The 23636-nt window shown below is 28.9% G+C and overlaps 1 protein-coding gene across 2 annotated transcripts in view; it reads left to right on the top strand.

Moving 5' to 3' along the window:
• The window catches only part of LOC145184730 (uncharacterized), a 33488-nt gene extending 12588 nt beyond the window's left edge, over window positions 1–20900 (top strand). For both annotated transcript variants that reach the window (XM_090091995.1, XM_090091996.1), the window contains exons 12-38: window positions 325–549; window positions 2339–2498; window positions 2996–3237; window positions 3436–3696; window positions 3875–4008; window positions 6466–6493; window positions 6610–6746; window positions 6959–7057; window positions 7560–7682; window positions 7865–8065; window positions 8284–8590; window positions 12800–12965; window positions 13153–13333; window positions 13585–13815; window positions 13999–14119; window positions 14753–14931; window positions 15048–15342; window positions 16172–16357; window positions 16688–16968; window positions 17271–17376; window positions 17454–17575; window positions 17676–17897; window positions 18316–18490; window positions 18643–18837; window positions 19253–20293; window positions 20397–20611; window positions 20690–20900. In XM_090091995.1, coding sequence (XP_089948121.1) covers window positions 325–549; window positions 2339–2498; window positions 2996–3237; window positions 3436–3696; window positions 3875–4008; window positions 6466–6493; window positions 6610–6746; window positions 6959–7057; window positions 7560–7682; window positions 7865–8065; window positions 8284–8590; window positions 12800–12965; window positions 13153–13333; window positions 13585–13815; window positions 13999–14119; window positions 14753–14931; window positions 15048–15342; window positions 16172–16357; window positions 16688–16968; window positions 17271–17376; window positions 17454–17575; window positions 17676–17897; window positions 18316–18490; window positions 18643–18837; window positions 19253–20293; window positions 20397–20611; window positions 20690–20803 — 5747 coding nt within the window. In that variant the 3' untranslated portion in view covers window positions 20804–20900. The remainder of the gene's footprint in view (window positions 1–324; window positions 550–2338; window positions 2499–2995; window positions 3238–3435; window positions 3697–3874; window positions 4009–6465; window positions 6494–6609; window positions 6747–6958; window positions 7058–7559; window positions 7683–7864; window positions 8066–8283; window positions 8591–12799; window positions 12966–13152; window positions 13334–13584; window positions 13816–13998; window positions 14120–14752; window positions 14932–15047; window positions 15343–16171; window positions 16358–16687; window positions 16969–17270; window positions 17377–17453; window positions 17576–17675; window positions 17898–18315; window positions 18491–18642; window positions 18838–19252; window positions 20294–20396; window positions 20612–20689) is intronic.
• Window positions 20901–23636: the final 2736 nt, after the last annotated feature.

A 23636-nucleotide genomic window follows, 5' to 3' on the forward strand; every position in this document is an offset into this window, starting at 1 on the left:
ATTTTTATTATTATTTTTATTATTATTATTATTATTTATCATTATTATTATTACTATTTAATAATATTATTATTATTATTTATCATTATTATCTATTATCATTCTTTTTTATACTACCATCATCATCATCATCATCATCATCATCATCATCATCATCATCATCATCATCATCATCATCATCATCATCATCATCATCATCATCATCATCATCATCATCATCATCATCATCATCATCATCATCATCAGTATTGTTATAACTATTATTACAATTAATACTACTATTATTATTTAACATATTACATAGAATATTTTTGATTTAACTAGATGTTGTTATCGATGCAAGCCGCAGTTTTGATCCAGATCAAAGTTTGACTGCTTTTAAAGTGGAGTGGTTCTGTGGCCGCAGTGATGAATTTAATGGTTTGGATATTGATAGTTTACCAAAATTATATTACCCTGTTGAAGATACTTCAACTTATCCAAATAAGACGTTTCCTCCGAATGGCTGTTTTAGGAATTCAGGGTCTCCAGGGAAGTTGTCAGATAAAGGTAAATGCTGTTGTTTTTTTTTACCTTTTTTTTTCATTCAAATAGTACCACAACAAAATCAACAGGAAGTAGGCACTCCCATATTCCATTCCTTGAAAAATATTGATAGAATATGTTTGTGTATTTTATTTCATCCGTCCAAAATAAACTCTTCCTGAGAGATTTTAAAAGAAGAATAAAATTTTTTAATGCAATGTTCAAGTTTCTATTTTTCTTAATTTTGCATTTCAAAAATCTGATAAAATGTCAATCATGCAACCAAAAATGTCAGCTTTGGTATTATTTGGGTGGTGTTAGTAATAAAAATGGTTTATGTTATTGAAAACATTAACTTTTGGGAAGTATTACAAGTCACTTTAAAAATTACATAACAATAAGCAATAACATGAAAAAAAGTTACAATGCTCTTCTAGACTAATTTTGGTATTACATATAAGATAAATAAATATAGAATAAATAAAACAAATAGCTAGTTTAAATAATGCTGTTATTTTTATTTTAACTGATATATGTATTTCTTTAATTAAATCACTAAGTTGGTTACAAAAATAAGTAAAAAAAAAACAAAATTTGTATTACATGTGCATTCCCAAAATCTTTTAAATCAAAGTAGTAAAGCAGAGGGTGTAGCTACAAGAGAGCATACAAGTTTAAAGAGCCAACAGCTGATGAAAGCTGTTTGATGGTGCAAAGAGTGGAGTGTATAGGGAAAGGTATTCTTAAGTCAGGATTATTTGCAATTATACAAGAATTCTAATTATTTGATAATAACATAATTATACAAGAGAGAGACAATAAATTTCCTTTTAAATGGTATAAGTTTTCTTTAAAGATGGTGACTTTTATTATACAAAACCAATTTTTTTATTTAGCTCATAACCTCAAATTTCATGTTGAATCTAGCATTTTATTTCATTGATAAAACAAATGGTGTAAATATTTCTTGCTCATCTTCAGGCTTTAAATATCTTCAGATATTTAGACTTCCAGCTATTCTGAACTTTCTGCAGAGATATCAATTATTAAAAAACCTAGTGCTTTAGTAATTCTTACTACACAATCTGTTACATTTATAAAAATAATAGTTTCATATAGTTGATATTCAGTAAGTTTCATTATTTTTATCAAAAATATTTGAAGATAAAATTATAAAACAAAAGTTATAGTTATAAAGTAAAGTTATAAAACAAAACCTCTTTTAAACTATATTTGAGACAATAATCTCATATCAACATTTCTTTTTTCAATTTTGAGAACTCAGGGAAGAGCTAAATCCTCAAAATAAAGTCATACAAGAGAAGGGAGAAAGGTGGAAGGGGTGTGTGGGGTAGGTTAAGGAGGAGTGTGTAGTAGTAGCTTTTTTCCACATTATACTTTGAAAATTGCTAGAACTATCACTTCACTGATCACATCTTATTGTGTATCAGTTGAATCAGAATCATTTTGTATCAGTTGAATCAGAATCATAAATTTAATATTTTTTTTGTTTGATAAATAAAGTTCTTCAGAGATCAAAAGATTGCAAAATAATCATCTGGGATAGTGTCAGATGTTATTTTTTATTACTTAGATACCAATTAGTACCAATCTAAGTTTAGTGGTGCCATTGTTTTATCTGTAATTTGAAATGAATTTTGCTTGGAAAGTCAAATCACTGTTTGGGGAACTTTTTCAGCAATGAGAATTTTTTTCTTGTTTGTATTGATTTTTTTCATTCTTTACAATGTAATGATTTGTCTCATTTTTTGTTTTATATTGAACTATTTTATTCTTTGTTTTTTCTTTATAGGAATGACATCACTGAAATTAGTTTTAAATTCTGACTATCTTTGGTATTACTGTTATGATTTACGCTTACGCATAAGTCTGAACGAATCTTTTCTTCGCGAATCAATTAAAGATGTTAGGCTATGTATAACACCCAATGATACCTTGCATGTAACAACCAAGTGAGGATTCAAATATTAATTCAATGTTAAATCTTTTACTAGTAAATGTCTAATTTCTCTTTTGTTCAGTTAAGCTGACCTTCTTGATAAAGTAGCTTTTAAGTTTTATGTATGCTAATACTCTTTACATTGTACCCCCTCCAACTTCAGTTCAACATGTTTTTCATTTTAACTGTCACTTCTTTAAAAAATGTTTTTTGAAAAATTATTTCTCCTGTAATATCTCAGTGTAGGGAGGGGAGGTATTGAGGCATGTTTATTCATTGTAGCAGAATTATCACTTTTGATTTATGTAGTTGCAGTATCTAGAACACATTTTTGATTGCGTATTTTTGTTTTAAGCATATATATTGGGTTTTTAATCATAATTTTAGATAAGAGAAAAGTCTGTTGAAACAATCTGCAAGATAACTGCAATAGAAGAATTTTAAAAAATTTAATTTGATAACCAATAATTATCTTTTAGTTCTTTTCAAAAAATATTTACATTTTTTAAGGTGCGAGCTGAATTGTGATGATTTGGTAAATCCAAACTCAAAGCTTTCGATAAGTTCTTTGGTTCTTAACAAAAATCTATGTGGACCTAGAGCTGTCATTATTTATAAATGGCTGATTTTTCGCAAGTTAAAAGCAAGTCTAAATTCTACCTATGCTAATGTTTCTAATGAGCTTATTAATAATGTGACCACTGGCCTAACTAAGCGCAACTTTGTACTAAAAGCAAAATCCTTAGATCCAGGTTAGAATAATTTTTTCTATTGTTAAAGACTGTTGTGAAACACGCTTATTTTTTTTGTCAACTATGTTAAGGAAGCTTGTGTATTTTTTTAAAACGAGATTTGTGTGAAATACAATTGATTTATTTCATTCTTTGAAATGCTGACAATACTGATAATGGATTAGATAATGGTGAGATAAATTTTTTTTTATTCTGCAGCTTATAGATATAAGTTTCATGTTGAGGCATCTTGTAATGAAGAAAAGACGTATGGTACAGGTGCAGAAGTTGTAGATGTTAACTATCCACCAGATGTGTCAAAAGTAACATGTGAGATTAGTCCAAAAATAGGAATTGCATGGAGTACAGACTTTGTTATTACTTGTAATGATGCTGAAGATGATCAAAAACCACTCTTTTATGGTTTTGAGTATAAATGTAAAAATGATATATGGGCTCCTTTAACAATATCTACATCAGGTAAAAGCCTATTATTGATCAACATTAAATTGACTAACATTAAAATTTGATAAAAAAAAAGAATTTTTAACAAAACCAGTTCTCTCATCTTAATTTCTTCTAAAAAAGTTCTTTGTTCAGTAAATTTTTTTCTTAAGTTTTGCATTTATTATTAGACTTAGTACTTAGTTTCGTTTAGTTTCTAATGTAACAAGCGGTCAAGTCAAACTTCCCCCTGGTAATGAAAAAACTGGAAATTGTTCTATTCAAGTGAGGGTCCGGGATAGTTATGGAGTTCAATCTGACCCAATTCCTATCAGATTGGAAGCTAAGGTGGCATTTATTTTCTAAATTTATTTTAAATTTGAATAATATAGTTTTATAGTTTTAAAGTCTTTTTTTTTTTTAAAAAAAAAAGAGGAACAAATATTAAATTCAATGATAATTTTTACATTTAGGTTTAAAAGGTTTAAAATAGTATTGTTAATGATTCAATACTAAAGCTTACATCAAAGCTGTATTTAAAGTTTAACCCACTAACATATAAAATAATTTATAATCACTATCTTGAATTTCAAAAAATCTGTTAAATAAGGACATTGTTGTACTTATCCCCAGTGCCTCTTTCAACTGAAGAAGAAAAAGAGCACAGTTTTCAGTTTCAATTATCAAACTTAAAGGTTTAGTAGTTGTTAAAAAGTGTTCAACATGTAAATTTATAAAATGATCATTTTCTATTTTTTTTTTCTCTAAATGCTGAAAAAAACATTTGAAAAAAAATGCTCATTGCCTACCAATAAATTAAAATTTTCAGAGTTTACTGTCATAAAATTAACAACTGTTAAAAAACAGTTGGTGAAAAAAAAAAAAAGCTGTTGAAGAATAAACTCAACATGATGTCATCTTAATCAAGCAATTACCATGTTTTTTCTATAAAGATGCAAGAACGCAATTCTTAGTTTAAAAACTAACAAATATAAAACTTGTTGAAATTTTTTAGTAAACAAAGAACAAAATTTGTTAAAAGGAAGTTTTACTTTTACCAATAATTTTAATGCCTATGTTTTTGTTTTTGTTTTTAATAAAAAAAATGGTGTTAACTAATCCCATAAATTAGATTTGCATTAGTGGACTGGAAATTAGATTTGAATTAGTAGACTGGAAAGAATGGAAATTATCAAATTTTCATAAAAATATTGTAAATAATGTAGTTCAACCAAAATTACTTTTGGTTGCAGACAATTATCAACTTATGTTATTAAATTAGAAGTATACCTTGCATTCTTTAACTTTTTCTAGCTTTTAGAGACCAATTTAACAAAAATGCAGAATGTAACTGAAGCCTAGTTTCCAGAACTAAATTTACCCCTTTGCACCCAAATAGTGCCTGTCAAGGGCCTTCCTATTCTTTGCTTACTGGAGGTATTAGACTGATTTTACTTTCAAAAAAAAGTTGCAGAATCCTTGTTGATATATTTATTCTTCAAAAGAACTCAAGTTAAAAATATTAAGGCTTTTTTTTTTACTTTTTTAACTAATTATAATTTATTTTGAAAAGTTTTTTTTTTTTCTTATTTACATCATAAAAAGTGAATTTTTTTATTTTTCAATTAATTGTGGCTGGTTCACATTTAATATACAAATTTTTCATCTAAAAGATGTTTATTTGTTTAATCTTTTTTCTTTACTTTTTTTTTTTTTTTTTTATCAAGTTATTTCAAAAACTTTTATTTTATAATTAATCACTACTCTATGAACTCATAATTTGTTTAAAACAGAAAAAAGTTGATACTTTCACAAATAATAACTCTCCTTGAACACTTTGAGGATGATGAGGATGAAACACTTTGAGGATGATCTGCCTCGAACACTTTGAAGATGATCTGCCATTGAAAATAAGACAAATAAAGGTCATCCAAGTAAATTGAATGGACAACAACAAAAATTGAAAAATTTTAAGAAAAATGCTGCTGGCCTGAATCAAAAAAATTTCTTTCAAAGTTCAATGTCTTACAATTCACTGATCATACACTGAATTTTTAAAAAACTGGGTTTAAAATATCAGAGACAACATGTGCCTAAGTACAGTTAACAGTAACTCAAACAAATGCCTGTATCAAAAACTGTGAAGAAGATAACAATATGCCTGAGAATGCTGGATTTTTCCAAATTTACAAAAAAAAAATGTATAAAATAAAAGTGCATAAATTAGTGTATGAAATATAATGCAAAAATCAATATATATACAAATTGCAAAAAAAATCTCATGTTATTAAAAAGAACTTGATTCAAGAACATTGGGTAGCAATATACTCCCTTATTTTTTGAAATGAAATTGAAAGTAAAAGTTGTATGTGCAGTATTTTCATTATAATAAGTTCAAAAGTGATTGTAGTCATAACAAAGATGACAAAATATGTATTGTGTGTGCCTGCATGAAAATGAAAGATAATCTAACTTAATACTTACATTATTTATACTCAGGTGAAGGTCCATACAACATGTCAATGCATATAGCAAATTAAATATGCACTCATTAATATCCTCACATACACAATCTTACAATATTGTGATAATAGTTGCAAGCCAGATCTGGCTAGGCACAAGATAACCATATCAGTACTTTAGAGAAATGCGAGAACTGGACAGCCACTAATGGTTTTCTTATGGTAATTTATAAAGAGGTAAAAGTTTTCCATCCCCTAAAAGTCCCCCTCATGTTTGGCGGGTATATATTTTTTTAATAAACTTTGTAGTTTTTAAAATCCCATTTCATTTTGCGGTTTTTAGGTTTCTCCTGAAAAAAAGACGGAGCAAAGTATGTTTGCTTTTGTTAACTTTTAAAAATAACAATATGAGGATTAAATAATAAACAAATGGTAAATATATTGTGAATCGATATATTTGATTTCTTTCTTATTGTTACTTCTCCAGGGAAAAAGAGATCCATTGAAGAGTCAGTTTTAAAAATGTGTGATAACATATCATCTGATGATGTATTAAGTTCAGAGTCTATGAAAGCAAATTATGTGGTTGCCTTGTTGGAGATGAGCAGTTTAATTTCTAGGAGTGTAAGTAAAAGCATTAATAAAAATTCTGGTTCAGGTTCACTGAATTGTATTTGGTTGATAACTATTTGCTCATTGTTTTGTATCAAGTCTGTGCTGATCTTTCACTATTTCAATTTTTTTATTATACCAAATGTGTTTTTAAAATGTTTAATTTTGTTGTTGATGTTGCTTGTTGTATCTTGTAGAGTTTTACAATTAAAATCTTTTTGTAGTGCAAAAGTAAAATAGAAACATTGCTTCTTTCTATTTGGGTTGATACTCCAGAGAATGCTAACCTTGTGTTGCATAATATTCAACCTGATGGTAATCATGTAAGTGTTATTTTTTTTACAATGATATAACCACAGTTAACTCTCTGTAAATCAACTTCCAATGATTCAAACAACTTCATGGTTTGAACTTTTCAAGCAATGAAATCAAAATTTTTTGAATCAAAACTATGTAGTGTGAAATTTCTTTAAAATAAACATTTAGAACTTCCCAAGTTTCGAATCTCCATAATAAAAAAACAACTCATATTTTGAATAAATTTTTCTGCACCGTAGACTTAAAAAACAAAAAAAACTTTCATACATTTCTTCTTTTAGCACATTTCTTCTTTTTTGTTTTTATCTCTCTTCTATCTTTCTACTTATCTATCTACTATCTACCTCTTCTGTCTATCTGTCTATCTGTCTTTTAAAACCTACACTTTGTTGCAATTGTCTGGTGCTAAGCATTGAGAAAATGTGTAAACTTGAATAAGTTTTTGTGTTAGAAAGACGCTTCTTATGTTTTTTGATATTTTAAATAGTTTATTTATTTCATTTTAAGTCAATTGCATTAGCAACTATAAAAAATGTAGCAAACACTATTCAAATGATGGCTCCAGATGAATTCTCAACAATGTCTTTACAGATTTTAAAAAAAACATCTTCACTCATTGGAGGTGATGATGTAAGTAATTTTTTTATATGTTTTTCTTTAGTTAATTTATTTTTAAGATATTTTTTTTTTAATTTAAAATTTTTAATGAATATTCAGTTTTCAGATAAAAAAAAGTCTTTAGAGTAAAATTATTTAAAATTATTTTTTTTCCTAAAATTATTTTTTGTTGCTTTAACAAAACTTTTTCCCAGGCATCACAAATGATGGCAGCTGTGTTAAAATTGGAGGCTGAAATAAATTCTATGTTTATTAAGTCCTTGATTCCAGGTGAACCTGCTGCACAAACACAAACGTTATTTGGTAATATATCATTTCAACAAATCGAGGCTGGGACTGAAAATATTGGTGGATTCACATTACCTAATATTGATGGAATTGATGGAGGGGCCATTGTGCGTGTTTTGCGATTTTTTGAAAGTTTTTGTTATATATTAAACAAAGCATTATTTATAACATTTTTGATTATTTATTATATTTGTAGCATTATTATCAACATATTTACATATTAAAATTGGACTTATCATTAACTTATCATTATAGTTATTCTACCAAAGTTTAGTTCTAAATTACATTTCTTTCATTTTCATGCTAAATATTTTTTTTACTACAGAACACTATTGGTAAAAATCGGTATACATTTGATAAAGCTTCAAGTAGTATTAAAAGCAAAGTTAAAGGCTTATCTCTCACAGATCAGGATGGTTCTCCGAAGGCAATTCAAAATCTCACAGATCCAATTAAGCTTGTTCTTGAAAATGAAGAAGTAGCTCTTCCACCAAAGAATTTTACTGCATATTGTGAGTTGATGCGTGACATTCATCGTGTTGATGCAACAGTCAATTCATCAATAATTGTTCTCAATGCTAGAGCTATGAACGATAGCTTCACAGGATTCTTCTTCTTATTTATGAATAAAGGTTTCACCATTTTGTGCAATTTTATATAAAATTTATTTAAGTTAATCAGTTACAAAAACAATAAATGTCATTACGTATTGCAAAGTAACTTTGAAATGTTTTGTTAGTTCTTCTTGCGCAAAAATATTCTCAAATGGTAAACTAGTTCTACATCATAGAATTCTTCACTTATAAGTTAATTATCTAATTTACTTTAATACAATTTATTAATTATCTAATTTATCTTAATTTATCTAATTTATCTTATTTTTATCTAAATTTTATCATTTATTCAAAATGCTCTAATGCTTATGTTAACTCATATACATTGACATTTGAGGAAGTTGATAAATGTCAAATCTGCATGGATGGCAACCGTAATAGTGGATGACGTGACCTGTATAAAATATCAGTAGCACAAAATAAAGTTCCTTCAATGATGTTCCAATGATATTTAACTGCCAAAGATATCTTCCAATGATATCAGACTTCAAATAAGATATATACTAATTATTTACAATGTCTGTTGTAGATAATTATGCATAATTATGTAAATAATTAATATATATATACAAACCTATTGACATAAGTTCACTTCTAAAATTTTTCTCATTTGAAATTATGAAATAGATAAACTAAATGAGCTGTGATCATACAGATTAAGAACAAAAAAATTATTAAAAAAAAAAGAAAAGAGTGCAAATCCTAAAAACTTTCTAAATGTTCTTACTACTGATAGGTTTTTAATGTGTTTTTTTTTTCTTTCTTTTTCTGTCACCTTCAATTTGTTGGCTTTTTTGATTGCACCAAGTTGTTTACATGACTTTTTAATGTAATTAATTTTGCAAAAAGTACATTTGTGTTTGGTTTGTGAGATAGTTTGCAAGTGCTTTGAATGAGCAGATTTTCTCTTGGGCTAATAGATATCATCATTGGCATCAATGCTGCTGCGTTATCTATACCAGCTTTGGTTATCGGCTATCAAATTTTCTCTAATGTCAACACCTTTTCTGGAATTATTTTGGCACTATTAAGTTGTAATTTCTGCTGGCTTTAAAGCCACAATAGTATTTGAGTGTGAGAATGCATCGTTTGCAACTAATTGTTTCATTAACATTAAAAAAACATGTCTGTTAATGAAAATTTCTCAAACAAATTTTGCCACGCTGCCATTTGAAAACACAATAATTTTATGAGAAATGTAGGAATGATGGCCATCAAAAATCAATAATTTTCCTCTGTTCATAGGAATATAAGAAAATTATTAATTTTCAATGAACATCATTCCTACATACTTAGGATACTGCATGCATATCCTTAAAACCTGCTAAATAATTTCATGGAGCTTGGAACTCTTTAAGATCTTTTGAGGAACCAAACATTGTAAATTATTAATTTAAACAAGAAAGTTGTCTTGAATATCTTCATTCAGGTAGAAGCCCTAGAATTGAAATTTCACCATGTAATCTCCTTTCTGTAAGGCATTACTTTTTTTCATCCCTTACTAACCAATGGAGACTCTGCATTGATTTTTCTAACAAATGGCAAATTCCCACAGATCTATATGAATTCATAAATCTTCACAGAATATAAAAAATAATGCAGTTCGATGGACTTCTTTAGAACTTATTTTAGAACTTATGTTAACAATATATTAGAACTTTGTTAAAGGACAAAAACTTTGACATAAAATGGAAGCCATTAAAGAAGACACATGATGAGTGATTAGTTAAGAAATTATATAAAAGAAACGAACTCCATAACTCATTCGTTTCAACAGCCAAAAAATATATTTTATTTGTTTGACATGTTAACAACTACTATTATACTCAACATAGTCCAGGAAAAGAAGTTTAAAACTTGAAAAACCTTTCATAAAATCATGTCATTGTTTAGTTCTGATATATAATTATTAAATATTTAAATAAATTTATTAAATGTAAATAATTATTTAAATATTTAATATTTATTAGTTATATCAAATTGTAATCCAAAATGTTTCATTTTGCAATAGATACACCTTGGATTACAGTATCATAAATGTCAAGAAGTCTAAAAAAGACATTATTCATCCCATTCTTCCATGAGTTTTTTTCTTGCATGATTCACCTTGAATTTTCGAAGGTTTTTATTGTTGTCTCTTAGGCTTCTTTTCTGGTCATTCCAATTAGAAGAATGGAATGATCAATAATAACCATGCTGTGTTTAAAAACCTTGTGAAGTGTGAATGTTGTGAAGTGAGAAGTGTGAAGGTACCATCGAATACATATCCCTAAAATATCAAAAGAGTTGGCTGCAGGCCATCACTCAAAATTTGTTCATTTTTGCTAATATAAATTCCATCTTCTTGAAAAATATAGTTTCAATTTGACAAAAACTGAAGTTTTAACAAGAACTGGGCCCGACCAAGTGAGAATTTTTGTGGGATTTTTGATGAAGTACATGAAAGAAGTTACGTCAGAATTTTTACAGTTTTGTAAAAATTTTTTCATGATATTTTGTTCTTATTCAGCCATGTATTGTTTAAAATGTTATGTTAAGATAATTCATTTGACATGCATTATTAGGAAATTGCTGTTTAAGATCTTTTCAAAATTTTCCCATATATAATGCCATCTTTGTTTTTCAATTTGTAAACAAAAAACATTTTTTGAACTTCTATTGAATTTTTGAGTGAAAATAAATATTAAGAGTTAAAAGTTTTAACTATCAAAAATATAGTTTTTTTCATTAAACTTGGCAAAATATTTGAGTTCCAACATCCGCTTTTTTTCATATCATCTTTACCACTGTACTTTGGCTGACCTTTTTGTAAACTTACATGCAGCTCTCTTCTTGGTCCTTTAGTTTTGATACCAGTGCAGCCATAATATGAGAAATCTAAACCTGTTGAAATTTTCATCTAAAATATTTTATGTAGAAAAGTCTGCTATCGAAATGCATTGTCAGTTTCTTTCCTTTAAATGCATCAACCAGCTGCTATGTTAGCTAAATGTATGTATACATGTATGTGGGTATGTATGTATGTATGTATGTATGTATGTATGTATGTATGTATGTATGTATGTATGTATGTATGTATGTATGTATGTATGTATGTATGTATGTATGTATGTATGTATGTATGTATGTATGTATGTATGTATGTATGTATGTATGTATATGTTAGTACTTCTCCTAAACAATTTCATAATACTTTCACAAATAATATGAATTCTAATGTAGATAGATTTAATTTTTTTTGAGGAATCTTAGTTATCTATGTCCTTTCTTTTGCTAAAATATTCAAAAGCATAGCAGTCTGGGACCTTACATTAATTTTATACCTTACAGCAAGCAGGTGTTTTAAAATTTTAATATCATTTTAGACTTTTGTCAGGTGTTTTAAAATTTTAATATCATTTTAGATTTTTTTTGGTTTTGAGGCCTTACATTCAGAATCAGTACTTCCTTCAATTGAAATGAAACTACTAAAGAAAATAATCAATAGGTAAAATTTGACTGAACTAGAAAGCCTAAAACATTACAGAACATTTCCTATACTAGAGGCTGGTTAGCTGGTAGCTGATTTATAGGATATTTCAAAAGATAGAGAGACTGCCTTGGATTATACTAAATGTTTCTGTTTTAATTCTATCAATGGGAAAACTATCTTGATGTCGAACTGATATTAAGCATTACCTTTAAAACCAATAAAAAACCTGGTGCTTTGTTTGCAGTTTCAAAACTGTTTGAGAAATTTTTATGAATAGAGAAAATTTGATAGTCTACAACCAAAAGGGAAAGCAAACAAACTTTATCATGTTACCTCCTGAAACTACAACGACCCTGCTGATAATAACAGCAAACTAATTTGAGCTAGTATTACGTGGTCAGTTAGACATTGTGAATGTTCCTGAGTAAGAATTAGCATTTTACGTCTTCAAAGACGAAGTTCTTTCCTGTCATGTTTTTCTTCTTTTGAGGTACAATTGACTGTTTTTTTGGCATTTTATCCATCCAACAAAAAAATTTAGATAAATGAATAATAAGTGAAGTTGTTTGACTGATAATTTTTTCAACTGTTTATATTTTAACAGAATGCTGATGATGCTGTATATATCTAACCATATCCAAAAACATTTCTAAATAAGTTTTAAAAATATTTAAAGAAATTATTTTATTTATTGTATTTAAAATTTTAGAATCTATTGTCCTAGTTCACTATTTAATATATATAAATAATTTCAGGGACTGCTCCGTCATTGGCTGATAATCAGCAAAATTGCACTCTTCCAAATCCAAATCCAAGTAATTGGGATAGTTTAACTAAAGATCAACAAGAATATTGGACAGCAGAGAAAAAATGGACTTGTTATTTTAGTGAGGAAAAATTAAACAAGACTGCTGTTGGAGTGTAGGCTGCCTTTTTTAATGTTTCAGGGTTTTTTTTTTTTTTTTTTTTTTTTTGTGCTTGTTTATATGACTTTTTATGGAAAGTTAATTAAATATAAGAATTAAAATAGCTCAAGAATCAGAAATAAAAAAAAACTAAGAAGAAATCTAGAAAAAAAGTCTAATATTAGTCTGTGCGGTTTCTCTAGATGGTGTGTTGGTGTCATCTACTACACCGATGTACATCCTCTTACCAAAACATTGCTACCACTTTCAGCAGTTCCCAGCGATGACAACTGTACAGCTGTGAAGTATACTTTTCAGGCATACACTCGAGCTTGTTTATATTGGGATCAAGAAATAAACACATGGAACACTGAGGGGTGCTTGGTATTTCTGTTTTTTCTTGTTTATTTGCTGTTGGTTTTCTATTTTTTTGGTTTGTTATTTGTAATTGTCTTTTGAAATGAATAGAAAATTTTCAAGTTTTTTCAAAAAAACTTTGTTAAAATTAAATTCTGAAATGTTGTAATTGTTGATATTAAATTAAAAAATCAAAGAGTCTTCAAACTCTAAAACTTCTTTTTTATTTCCTTCCCTCAAGTGACCAGTTTTTTGGCAGCTTTCTGATCTTTTTTAAGGTTGTGGAAAAAGACACAGATAGCAGTCAAACTGTCTGTGCTTGCACTCACTTGACTGATTTTGGAGGTGGGGGACCTTTTGCAAATGCTGCACCAGTAGAGCTGGGTGCTCTTAAAGCTTTTCCTTTAAAAAGCAATCCAACAGTGTTTTCAGTAGTGATGTCTCTGTTTGGTCTCTATATTCTGATGTTCGTATGGGCTAGAAAAAAAGATTTAAAAGACGTTGAAAAGGTCGCTGTTACCAACAGCAACTGTTTACTGTTTCATCTTTTTTTTGCTTTTGTTTAAAAGTATTAGAAAAAAATTTTTAAATCATTTTGAAACTTTTTATATACTCAGTGATTTGATTCATCATAAAATAATTAAAAGAGTCATGTTAATGAATGATTGAAAAAGATTTAACAATTTATTTAGGGTAAAGTCATTTTGCTTCCTGATAATCATCCTGATGATCAATACTTTTATGAGATTGTTGTTGAAACAGGATTTAAATCGGGATGTTCAACTACTGCAGATGTTGTCATAATGATTACAGGTATCTTTTTTTTTTAAAAAAAAAAAAATCAGTAAAATTTTTAATTACAATTGAGTCCTATGCAAAACCTGTATTTATTTTTGACATTAATTTTGGTATGAAAAATTCTTTGTATATAAGTTGTAAGTAAATAATTTGCACAAATGTTTTGCTTCATTTTTATGATTTTCCTAAATATTTTTTTCTCAAGATCAAAATCATATTTTAGCGCTTCAAAAAATGTTTACAGGATGTTCTGCTCCACCCTTTCTTGTTTTAACTTACAGGTGGTACAAAAAGTGAATGAGGATTTTTAAATTTAAATTAAACAAAATATCTTTTGTTAAAAGCCTTTAAGAAATTTTAATTCTTCTGTTAATTTAGTTGAGCTATTTTTTCTGTAAATTCTGTTGTTTTAAGTTTTCAATATTCTTCATATTTTATGAATGTTAATAGCTTTTCTAGGATTATTTAATACATTATTTCCACAAAATAAAACTTGAGTTCTTAACCACTGACAGATTTGTGACAGATTTTTTTTTTTCAAAATTTATTTACTGATTACCTTTCTTATACGTTATTTATTTTCTATTCCTTTTATTCTACTTTCTGTGTTTTTTTTAATCTTTTTTTTAAATTGGTATTTGTTCATAGGAAGTAAAGGAGAATCAGGTCCACGCAGACTTTACAGTTCTAATAAGAAATGTTTTCAAAGAGGTCAGATTGATGTTTTCATAATGGCTGTACCTGCTTACATTGGAGAACTAACCGAAGTTTCTGTTTGGCATAACAACTCTGGAGCATCTCCAGGATGGTTCCTCTTGAAAATTCAGGTCTGCATGAGAACCTTGATAACAAATAAAATGCCAATAAATTTGCGTTACTATTTACTGCTTTTAGAGTTAACCAATAATATTCATTATATTTATATATATTTATTTGTTATCAGGTTTGTGATATGCAAACTCAAGAGCAGGTTGATTTTCTTTGCAATCAATGGTTGGACGTTGCTGAAGGTGATGGAAAGATTGTAAGAAAACTTTACTCATCAAGTTATGAAGATATGACAGACTTTAAATATCTTTTTTTTGTTACTGTAAGAAGAAACCTGTATGAAGGGCATATTTGGTTGTCACTCTTTACGCGACCTGCTCAAAGTTCATTCACAACATGCCAACGCCTGGCCACATGCATGTCTCTGCTATTGACATCAATGATTGTAAATGCCATGTTCTACAAAGGAGGTTGGTATAAAATAATTTTATGATATTTTTACTTTTTTGTTAGTTTTATATTCTTTCTGGATTACTATTTTATGTGTGTATAACACTGCCCATATATAACTGCTCAGTAAATGTTTTTGATCATCTGTTAAAAGTATATATATCATAATTAGTATATATATTATAAATATATATAAATAGTATATATATATTTTAAGTATAAATATTATAAGTAAATCAAATTTTAGTTTCTTGTTCTTGGTGATAGTATTTTAATTCTCGCATTTTTTTTTGGGATTTTTTAACACTTCAAAATTAACAAAATTAAATTTATAAGAATTAAATTTAAAAAATAATATTAACTCAGTATTTTAATATGTTGCTAGCAAATGACTTATAAGCTACAATGAAATGGTGCTTTGAGGAGAAAATAACAATTGAATTTTATTAACACATTTTGTAACCGTTATTGTTGATATATATTTTTTTCAGGTTTTTGTGTTTTGGTATAACATTTAATTGAACTTTCTCATGACTAATAAATAATTTTAGATGCAATGTTCTACGAAGGAGGTTTTTATGTTTTGAGGTTTTTTTTTCTGTTTCAAAGTGTTTTCTCGTTTTCTCTCTTGCTCACCTTTTCTGTTCATTTGACATCAGAATTCTTATGAACTTATCAATATCTATGATAAACTATGAATAAAGTTAGAATCAGAATTCTATACTAAGTTATGAATTCATATACTTGTTCCAACTTTTCTGTGAAATGTTTTATAAACAATAAAAAGTAAAGTTTTTATATTGATCATATTTTTATAATCATGCCTGCATCTTATTTTTCTTATTTTAGACACTGGCATACCTGCAGCAACAGTTACAATGGGTCTATTTACATTCTCAATTAATGAAATCAAAAATGCATTGACTGTTGCACTAATTGTGTTTCCAGGCAATCTTCTTATCATATTACTGTTTAAAAAAGCTGGGCCAAAGATTTCTAAAAATGCTAACAAATATGAAACAGTAAAAGTTCTAGGTAAAAAAAAAACACACAAAATTTTTTTTTGGTAAACAAAAATTAATACTTAATACTGATATAAAAATTGAGATAATTTTTTTTTTTTTTTTTTGTTAAAGTTCATTATAAATATTGTAGGCTTACATAAAAGGAAGTTGTCCAGCAATCATTTAGATAAGAAAATTTTAGGGAACATACAAACTTTTTGCATTTGTAGCTGGTTTTCATTTAACCAGTTTAATTCCTAAACTCTTGGTTGTAGGCTAATAAAGTTTCAATTCTTAAAACTGAAATAAAAAAATATTTGTGTTAATAATTTAAATATTTGTGTTAATAATTTAATCTTAGCGAATCTTCCACCAGAATTAATGAAGATCAAAAAGCGTAATGCTCGTATACAATTTCTCCGTTCACTCTTTTTCCCTGGCGGTGAAGATAACAAAAGTGAAGAACTCTTACCTCATTGGTTAATATACATTGCTTACTTGATCGCCTTTCTTTCTTCAGCAGTGAGTGCATTCTTTGTGATAGCATATGGCTTTGATTTTGGAAAAAAAAAGTCTGACCAATGGGTGGTTACCATGCTATTTTCGTTTTGCTTTTCTGTGTTTCTCATTCAACCAATTAAGGTAGGTTTACTGCTTGTAGTTAATTATTTTTTATTTTCTTATTTTTCATAAAAAAAGTCTCAGGTTTGTCTAATAAAAATTCTTCTTAGGAAAATGGAATTGTATCTATGATTGTGTTGTTTTTTTTAATTTGGTAAACTAAGGACTTTTTTGGTATTTATGGCGTTAAACACTTAGGGTGTTTATGGTGTTAAGACCATCCTATGCTCGATATTGTGTAAAAAACATTACTAGGATTTTGTTCAAATTCCTCGAGGGATTTATATTTATTGAGAGCATTAAGTAAAACTTTCCATCTTCAGGTTGTGATATTGTCTGTGCTATTTTCTACCCTGATTAAATCCACTGGAACATCTGCTAACAAAGAATCCACTGAAACATCTTCTAAGAAAAAATTGAAATCTGAAAGTAAGACTTAGTGATATTTGGAGTTTATTAAAATTACATGATTGACAATTATGAAATGGTATTAACAAATTATTTAGCTCATAAAGAAGAAGAAGAAGGAGAAGAAGAAGAAATCAATAAGGTTATAAGCAAAGATCTGAGCTTGTTCAGGTTGCCGGAAGAGCGAAAATTGCAGGAATATCGAGTAGCAAGAATGAAGGTTTAAAGTGTTTATAGGAATAAGCATAAGATAAGAGATTTTTTAAGCCACTTTGGCTTCTTTTTTTAATTTATTCAATAACTTACATTTACATTTGTAGGAGAAGCGCATCAAAATAATCATTAAAGAGGTTTTAGTTCATCTCTCCTTCGTGGTTCTTGTTATTGTTGTGGCATACTCTTCTGCTGATCCTTACTGTTATCAACTGTATTATTCAGCCCTCGATTTATGCGCTTTAAACGGTATAAACAAAGATTTTTACGCAGGAAAAGCTTATCTAAGCGTTGATGGGCTCGACACAAAAATACCTACTGGATACGATGTGAGAACATTTTTTTTTAACCTTAGAATGATGAAAATTTAAGTTTTCAAAACGTAAGAGAAATAGGATCAGGGCTTATTGTAAAACGTAGAGCAACCTTTGGTATATCCAATAGGTAATACTTTTATGAAAAAAAGCTTGTATATTTCGTTAGAATGCAAATCAGGTTTTACCAAGGCAAAAAATAAAGTTTCTAATATATGTGCTTCATGAAAATTTATTTGAATTCAAAATTATTAGTCTCTTTTTTTTTTCTTCTAATAAAAAAACGTCGTGAAGAACCTTTACTTATCGCTCTACCCTTCTTGTAAATCTGTCATTTTTTATTATATACGAATCTATAATTCAAAAAAATTTACGCTTAAAGTTTAATTTTCTATGACATCAGTTTTTCGTTATGTTTTATTTTCGGTATTAGGTGGCATTAACTGAAGATTGGTTTAATTGGGCTAAGTACTCTGTAGTTGACTACTTGTTTCCTGATGGTTGGTACGACGATAAAAAGACAAGTTTTCCTTTTGGTTATATTGGTGACTCAGCGTCGTCTAAAGTTTTGGCGATGGCTAGATTTCGTCAAGTGCGTGTGAAGCCGAGTATGAATTTTGGAAGATTTTAAGATTAAAATATTTCCGCAAATGCATTTTCTTGATAGCTGCAATAATTGATGCTTTTTTACTTATCTTTTTTGTTTTCCTCGTGCCAATCATTCATTGATTCTTACACTTTAGTCCGTATTTTTTTGTAGACTCTTGTACAAAGCATCCTGTGTTTAAATACTTAATCAACGAATGCAACGCCGGATATAGCTGGTTTTCTGAAGAAGATCAGGAATTCAAAGCAGGATGGTTGCCACCTTATAACGAGACTGAGAAAAAAAGGAGGAGAAGAGGAAAAAGAAAAGCTGCGTGGAAAGGACTTGAAGATCCCTGGGTCTATCAATGTAAGATTAAACGCTTCATGTTTTATATTAATTTGAACCCCGCCTGAATTTTTTTACATAAAAACCACGGAAATTCACAAAATTCTCTTAAAATCACAAATAAAAATATGAAAAGTAGGAAACGTTGCATGTAGATAAATGATAATGATATAGTTGTTAGCTGTATCATAATGAGCGTATTTACCTGCAACAGCTTTTGTTGTTTCGTTATAGTCGTTGGACTTGAGTAGCATAAAAATTCGTTTGCATAAAAATCGTCAATGTAAACAATTTTCTATCAGTTGCTTTTCCAGAGAAACTTGAAAAAACTTGTTGTTGTTGTTGTTGTTGTTGTTGTTGTTGTTGTTGTTGTAGGAATTTCGTTCGAAATTTCGCAAACATTTTCCTTTTCTTTTTTTTTTTTTTTTTTTTTTAGCTACGACTGAATTGAAAAATCCGTTCCCTTTTACTGGTTTCTTTAACACTTACACTGGATCGTCCTATGCTGTCAGTATCGGTCCAGATAGAAATATAGCGAAAAGAATTCTTCAAGGTTTGAAAAAAAACTTTTGGATTGATAGATACACCAGGGCCCTTTTCACAGAAATCAACATATACAATGCCAACACAAATCTCATGTTGATCGTGACATTTTTACATGAGATACTACCAACTGGTGGCTGGAACTTCTATACAAATATTCAAGCTTTGCGACTGTACCGGTATGTGGGGGGTCTCGGGGACTTGGTTATAGTGTTTGATTTAGTTTTTTCGGCAATATCACTTATTGGCGTATACAAATCCGTTCGCGCTGCACGCAGAAGTGGGCTCAAAGTATATCTTTCCAATCCATGGAATCTTTTACACGTAGTTGTGACCGTTAATTCAATATGTGCTATAGCATTTACGCTCGGCCGCATGATGGCTGTGAAAATGGCGGTTGCGGAATACACATTAGAACCTGAAATGTTCGTCAGTTTCCAATTTGTTGGTCAGTTGGAGTATCTTATAATTGGTTGTCTGGGTTTCGTTTTATTTTTTACAAATCTGGAGTTTTTGCGTATTTTACGATTTAATCAACTGATTTCATTGTTATCAAAATCAATATCTCTGATGAGTGGTCCGCTTTTGTCATTTGGAATGATATTTATAGTAGTCTTTATGGCTTTTGTATCTTTCACTACATGCATCTATGTTAACAAGCTAGAAGATTTTCAATCTATTCCAAGATCTTTTGTAACCATGACCACAATGTTCCTGGGAAAAATCTCAGTTTCTGATTACTTTGATAATGCTCCGGTGTTCGGTCCGTTGATGTTTGCATCCTACATGTTGTCTATTCAGATGATTATGATCAATTTGTTTGTTGGATTGATCTGTGATGCTTTTAATGAAGTAGGTAAACTAGAGATTCTTGAAGAAGAACCAGGCATTTTTGGATTTATGGTTAACCAGGTTAAAAGCATAAACAGTGAACGTAAGTAAAAGTTAATTATGTAAATTATGTTAATTATGTTTTATTGAAAATTTGAAATGTCTTTATAAACGTAATTCATAAGAAAACTGAAATATTATTTTAGGCGGTCTGCCGGATCCAATATACACTGAGTGGCAAGATGAGTGGGAACAGTTAATGGAAGGGCTTCAAAATCTTTGCGATAATTGCATTTATATTATGAGAAATATGGAGGCCGAAGAGATCAGACAACGAAAGTTCTTTGACCAAGAAAATAAAGTAAAAACGGACCTTTTGGTTGCTGTGATTGGTCTTGATTTTTTTTCCACTGAAGCTGAGGTATTTTAATTGTTTTTTTATATCTATAAAAATTATTCTTAATTTTTAGTATCAAACTGAAGTAGCTTTTTTTCGTAGTTTTGCGATGGATTGACATCACTCGAAAAGAAATTGATGAACATGACGATCGATGACGCGAAACGTTTCTTAATACAAGCTGCTGTTAAACGTCGCAGCGAGCAGTTTCAATAACGACAGGAAATTTTCTACTTTTAGAAAAACGAACATTTTTTATTTTGACAACGCTTATTTGCAATTTTTAGGCGTAAATAAAATAGATCAATCATAAGTACTGATTTTGATGTGGACAATCGTGGATAATGATGGAGATGTTTGCAATAAAGCTAATAAAACTGTATTACATCCAATCGTAACAATATTTTAAAAAACTTTTCAGGTTAATATATATTACTTATTAAGGTACTAAACACACACACACACACACGCACACACACACACTATTTACTATTATAGTAGACATAGTTAGCCTGCAATCAAAAGTTAATGAACCCACGCGACTGAAAAAGTTCTCATAGTTTAGAAGTAAGAGTGCAAATTATCCACCCTCATGGACCATTTCAGCACCCACGTGAATGCTGAAATTGTTCCTGTAGGTATATAGATTTTTTTATAAACTAAATTTCATTGGCCATTACACTTCTTGAACTACGATTTCCTTCTGCCATTCCGACATGAAACATCTGTTTCAAGAATTGCTTTACTCAATCGAAAAAGTAAGCTTTAGGGTAGTGCGTGCATCAGTCAACTCTTCCTTTTCGACCTTGTTGAAAAAAAAATAATTCCATTAATTTTTTCTAATATAAAAATCAAAGAATTTGATGCAAGCTAAAACAAACAACATACAACAAACCTAAGGATTTATTTCTAAAACTGTTGCACGAAGAAAAATTGGATTTTATGAAAATTTTAGTCTTGTGTTAAATTTTAAAACAACTGGGAAGAACCATTTGGATCGAAATCATGTCCTGAAAAGATCACCTAATTTCAAATGGCAATTACACTGCAAAGTTGATAGTAAATGATATCTTTAAACTGGAGTTACACTTAGAGAAAAAAAATTAATGATCAACCAGGAAAGTCAGTAGGCCGGGTGAATAAAAATGAGCAATTGCTTTTATTCAGTAATTGGTCAGCTTTATATGAATAAAAACTTCAACAACTTTGCTTTAGTTTTTATTCACTTAAAGTTGATCAGTTACTGAGTAAATTGCTTAGGTTTACTTGAATAAAAATATGAGAAAAACTCCTAAAGTTTTTATTCACGTAAAGCTGACCAATTACTGAGTAAAAGCAATTGCTCATTTTTATTCACCCGGCCTAGTAGCAAGCGAAGATTTCCTCGGACCTTCATTGATATTAGCATCACTTAAAACATTACGGCAAATAAAATTTAAAAAAATGAATATGAATTTAAGACATTTCTGTGTTTGTGATACGCATAATAAACAATCACTAAAAACGATCATTAATGATAATCATTAATAACAATCATTAATAACAATCATAGTAACAATCAATATTATATTCTTAAAGTCTGTAAAAAAATATTCTAAATGAATTTTTACCAGAATGTGTTTACATCTTATTTACTTTAAATAAAAAAAACAACTGCGTAAAATCACCCATGGGCTGACTTGACACAATTTTAAAACTCTAAGAAAAGAAAAAATAAAATTTGATATTTTGTATAACTGAGTGCCAATTTGGAACTCATTTCGATCATTTACTGCTTAAATATTCGTTAAAAATGGGGGAAAAAAAACAAAACAAAAAACTGTGCAAAGTCACTCCAAACAACGGTATAGGTAGTTAAATATTTTAATGATGCTCAGTCTTTTCTATTGATAAAATACACCTATCGTTTTTGCAAATTATCATTTTAAGAGAAATGAAATTTGTTGGTTGGGGACTGTTTTGGATCATTGAATTGCCAGCTTCGTAACAACACATTTATTATCTATAGTTTATAATGAACTCATTTTTTCAGATATTTGTTTTTTATTGTTAAAACGATTTTAAAAAACCACGAAAAACTTTAAAACATTCTCTTAAATTTATTTTTGGATTATCTCCACTTTACAAGACAAAAAAAAAATTGTATACAGTGATTATGATTGACTGTATGTCTATTTGATTATTTCACTAGCTATTGGAATGAAATAAAACAGGCAATCAATCAGAGTATTATAAAGAATATGTTTAGCATAAGAAAAGCATGAAACAAACTTAATCTGTGATTCAGATTCAGTACCAAAGTTCAGGAATTACAAATTATAAAGAACGACAAGGAATTACTGACCAAAGGTAAGGAATTACAAATAAGATTTTTTTTCTATTTAAGACTGTCCGGGATGATAATGACTCATGGAGTTTTTGAAATACTTTGAATAACACTTTTTTTTTCAGTTTTTTGATAATTTTTTTTTATTGCCTTTGAGCGAATTTATTTCTGAATACAATAAATCTTTTAGAAAACATCACATTCGAGCTGATCACAAAATTTTCTCAATTTTTTCGTGTGGAAACTCACATGAGTTTTTAGACGACAGTTTCTGTAAAATTTCTTGATGCCACATCGCAAACAAAATGTCTGCCGCATTTTTATCCTTCTTACGCAGCTCCCACTCATGCTCGCCCAAAACTTTTCAATTGGACGAAGTTTTGGCCCGTTTGATGGATCATGTTTTTTAGGGCAAGCTCAACACCATTTTGTTGATACCATTCAATTAGACTTCTTAGGTAATGACAATATGCAAGATCAGGCCAGAAAAAAAGGGCGGATTATCATGCTTTCGGATCATAGGCACAAGTCCCTTTTTTTAAACATTCTTTCACGTAAACTTCGGAGTTCATGTTTCCATTCGTCAAAAATGTTGAACAATCATCAACTTGCAATTTCATCATCCATTATAATAATGGACTTTTGATTTCCTTAAAGCTTTTACATGTAGCAGTTTTCAAACGCATTTTTGGTCTTTGCTGAAGTGCTGTAGGGGTCCTCCAG

This window comes from Hydra viridissima, unplaced genomic scaffold (assembly GCF_058129835.1).
Source record: "Hydra viridissima isolate aposymbiotic clone 2 unplaced genomic scaffold, HvirCarnegie_v1 scaffold_7, whole genome shotgun sequence".
NCBI classification, from domain to species: domain Eukaryota; kingdom Metazoa; phylum Cnidaria; class Hydrozoa; order Anthoathecata; family Hydridae; genus Hydra; species Hydra viridissima.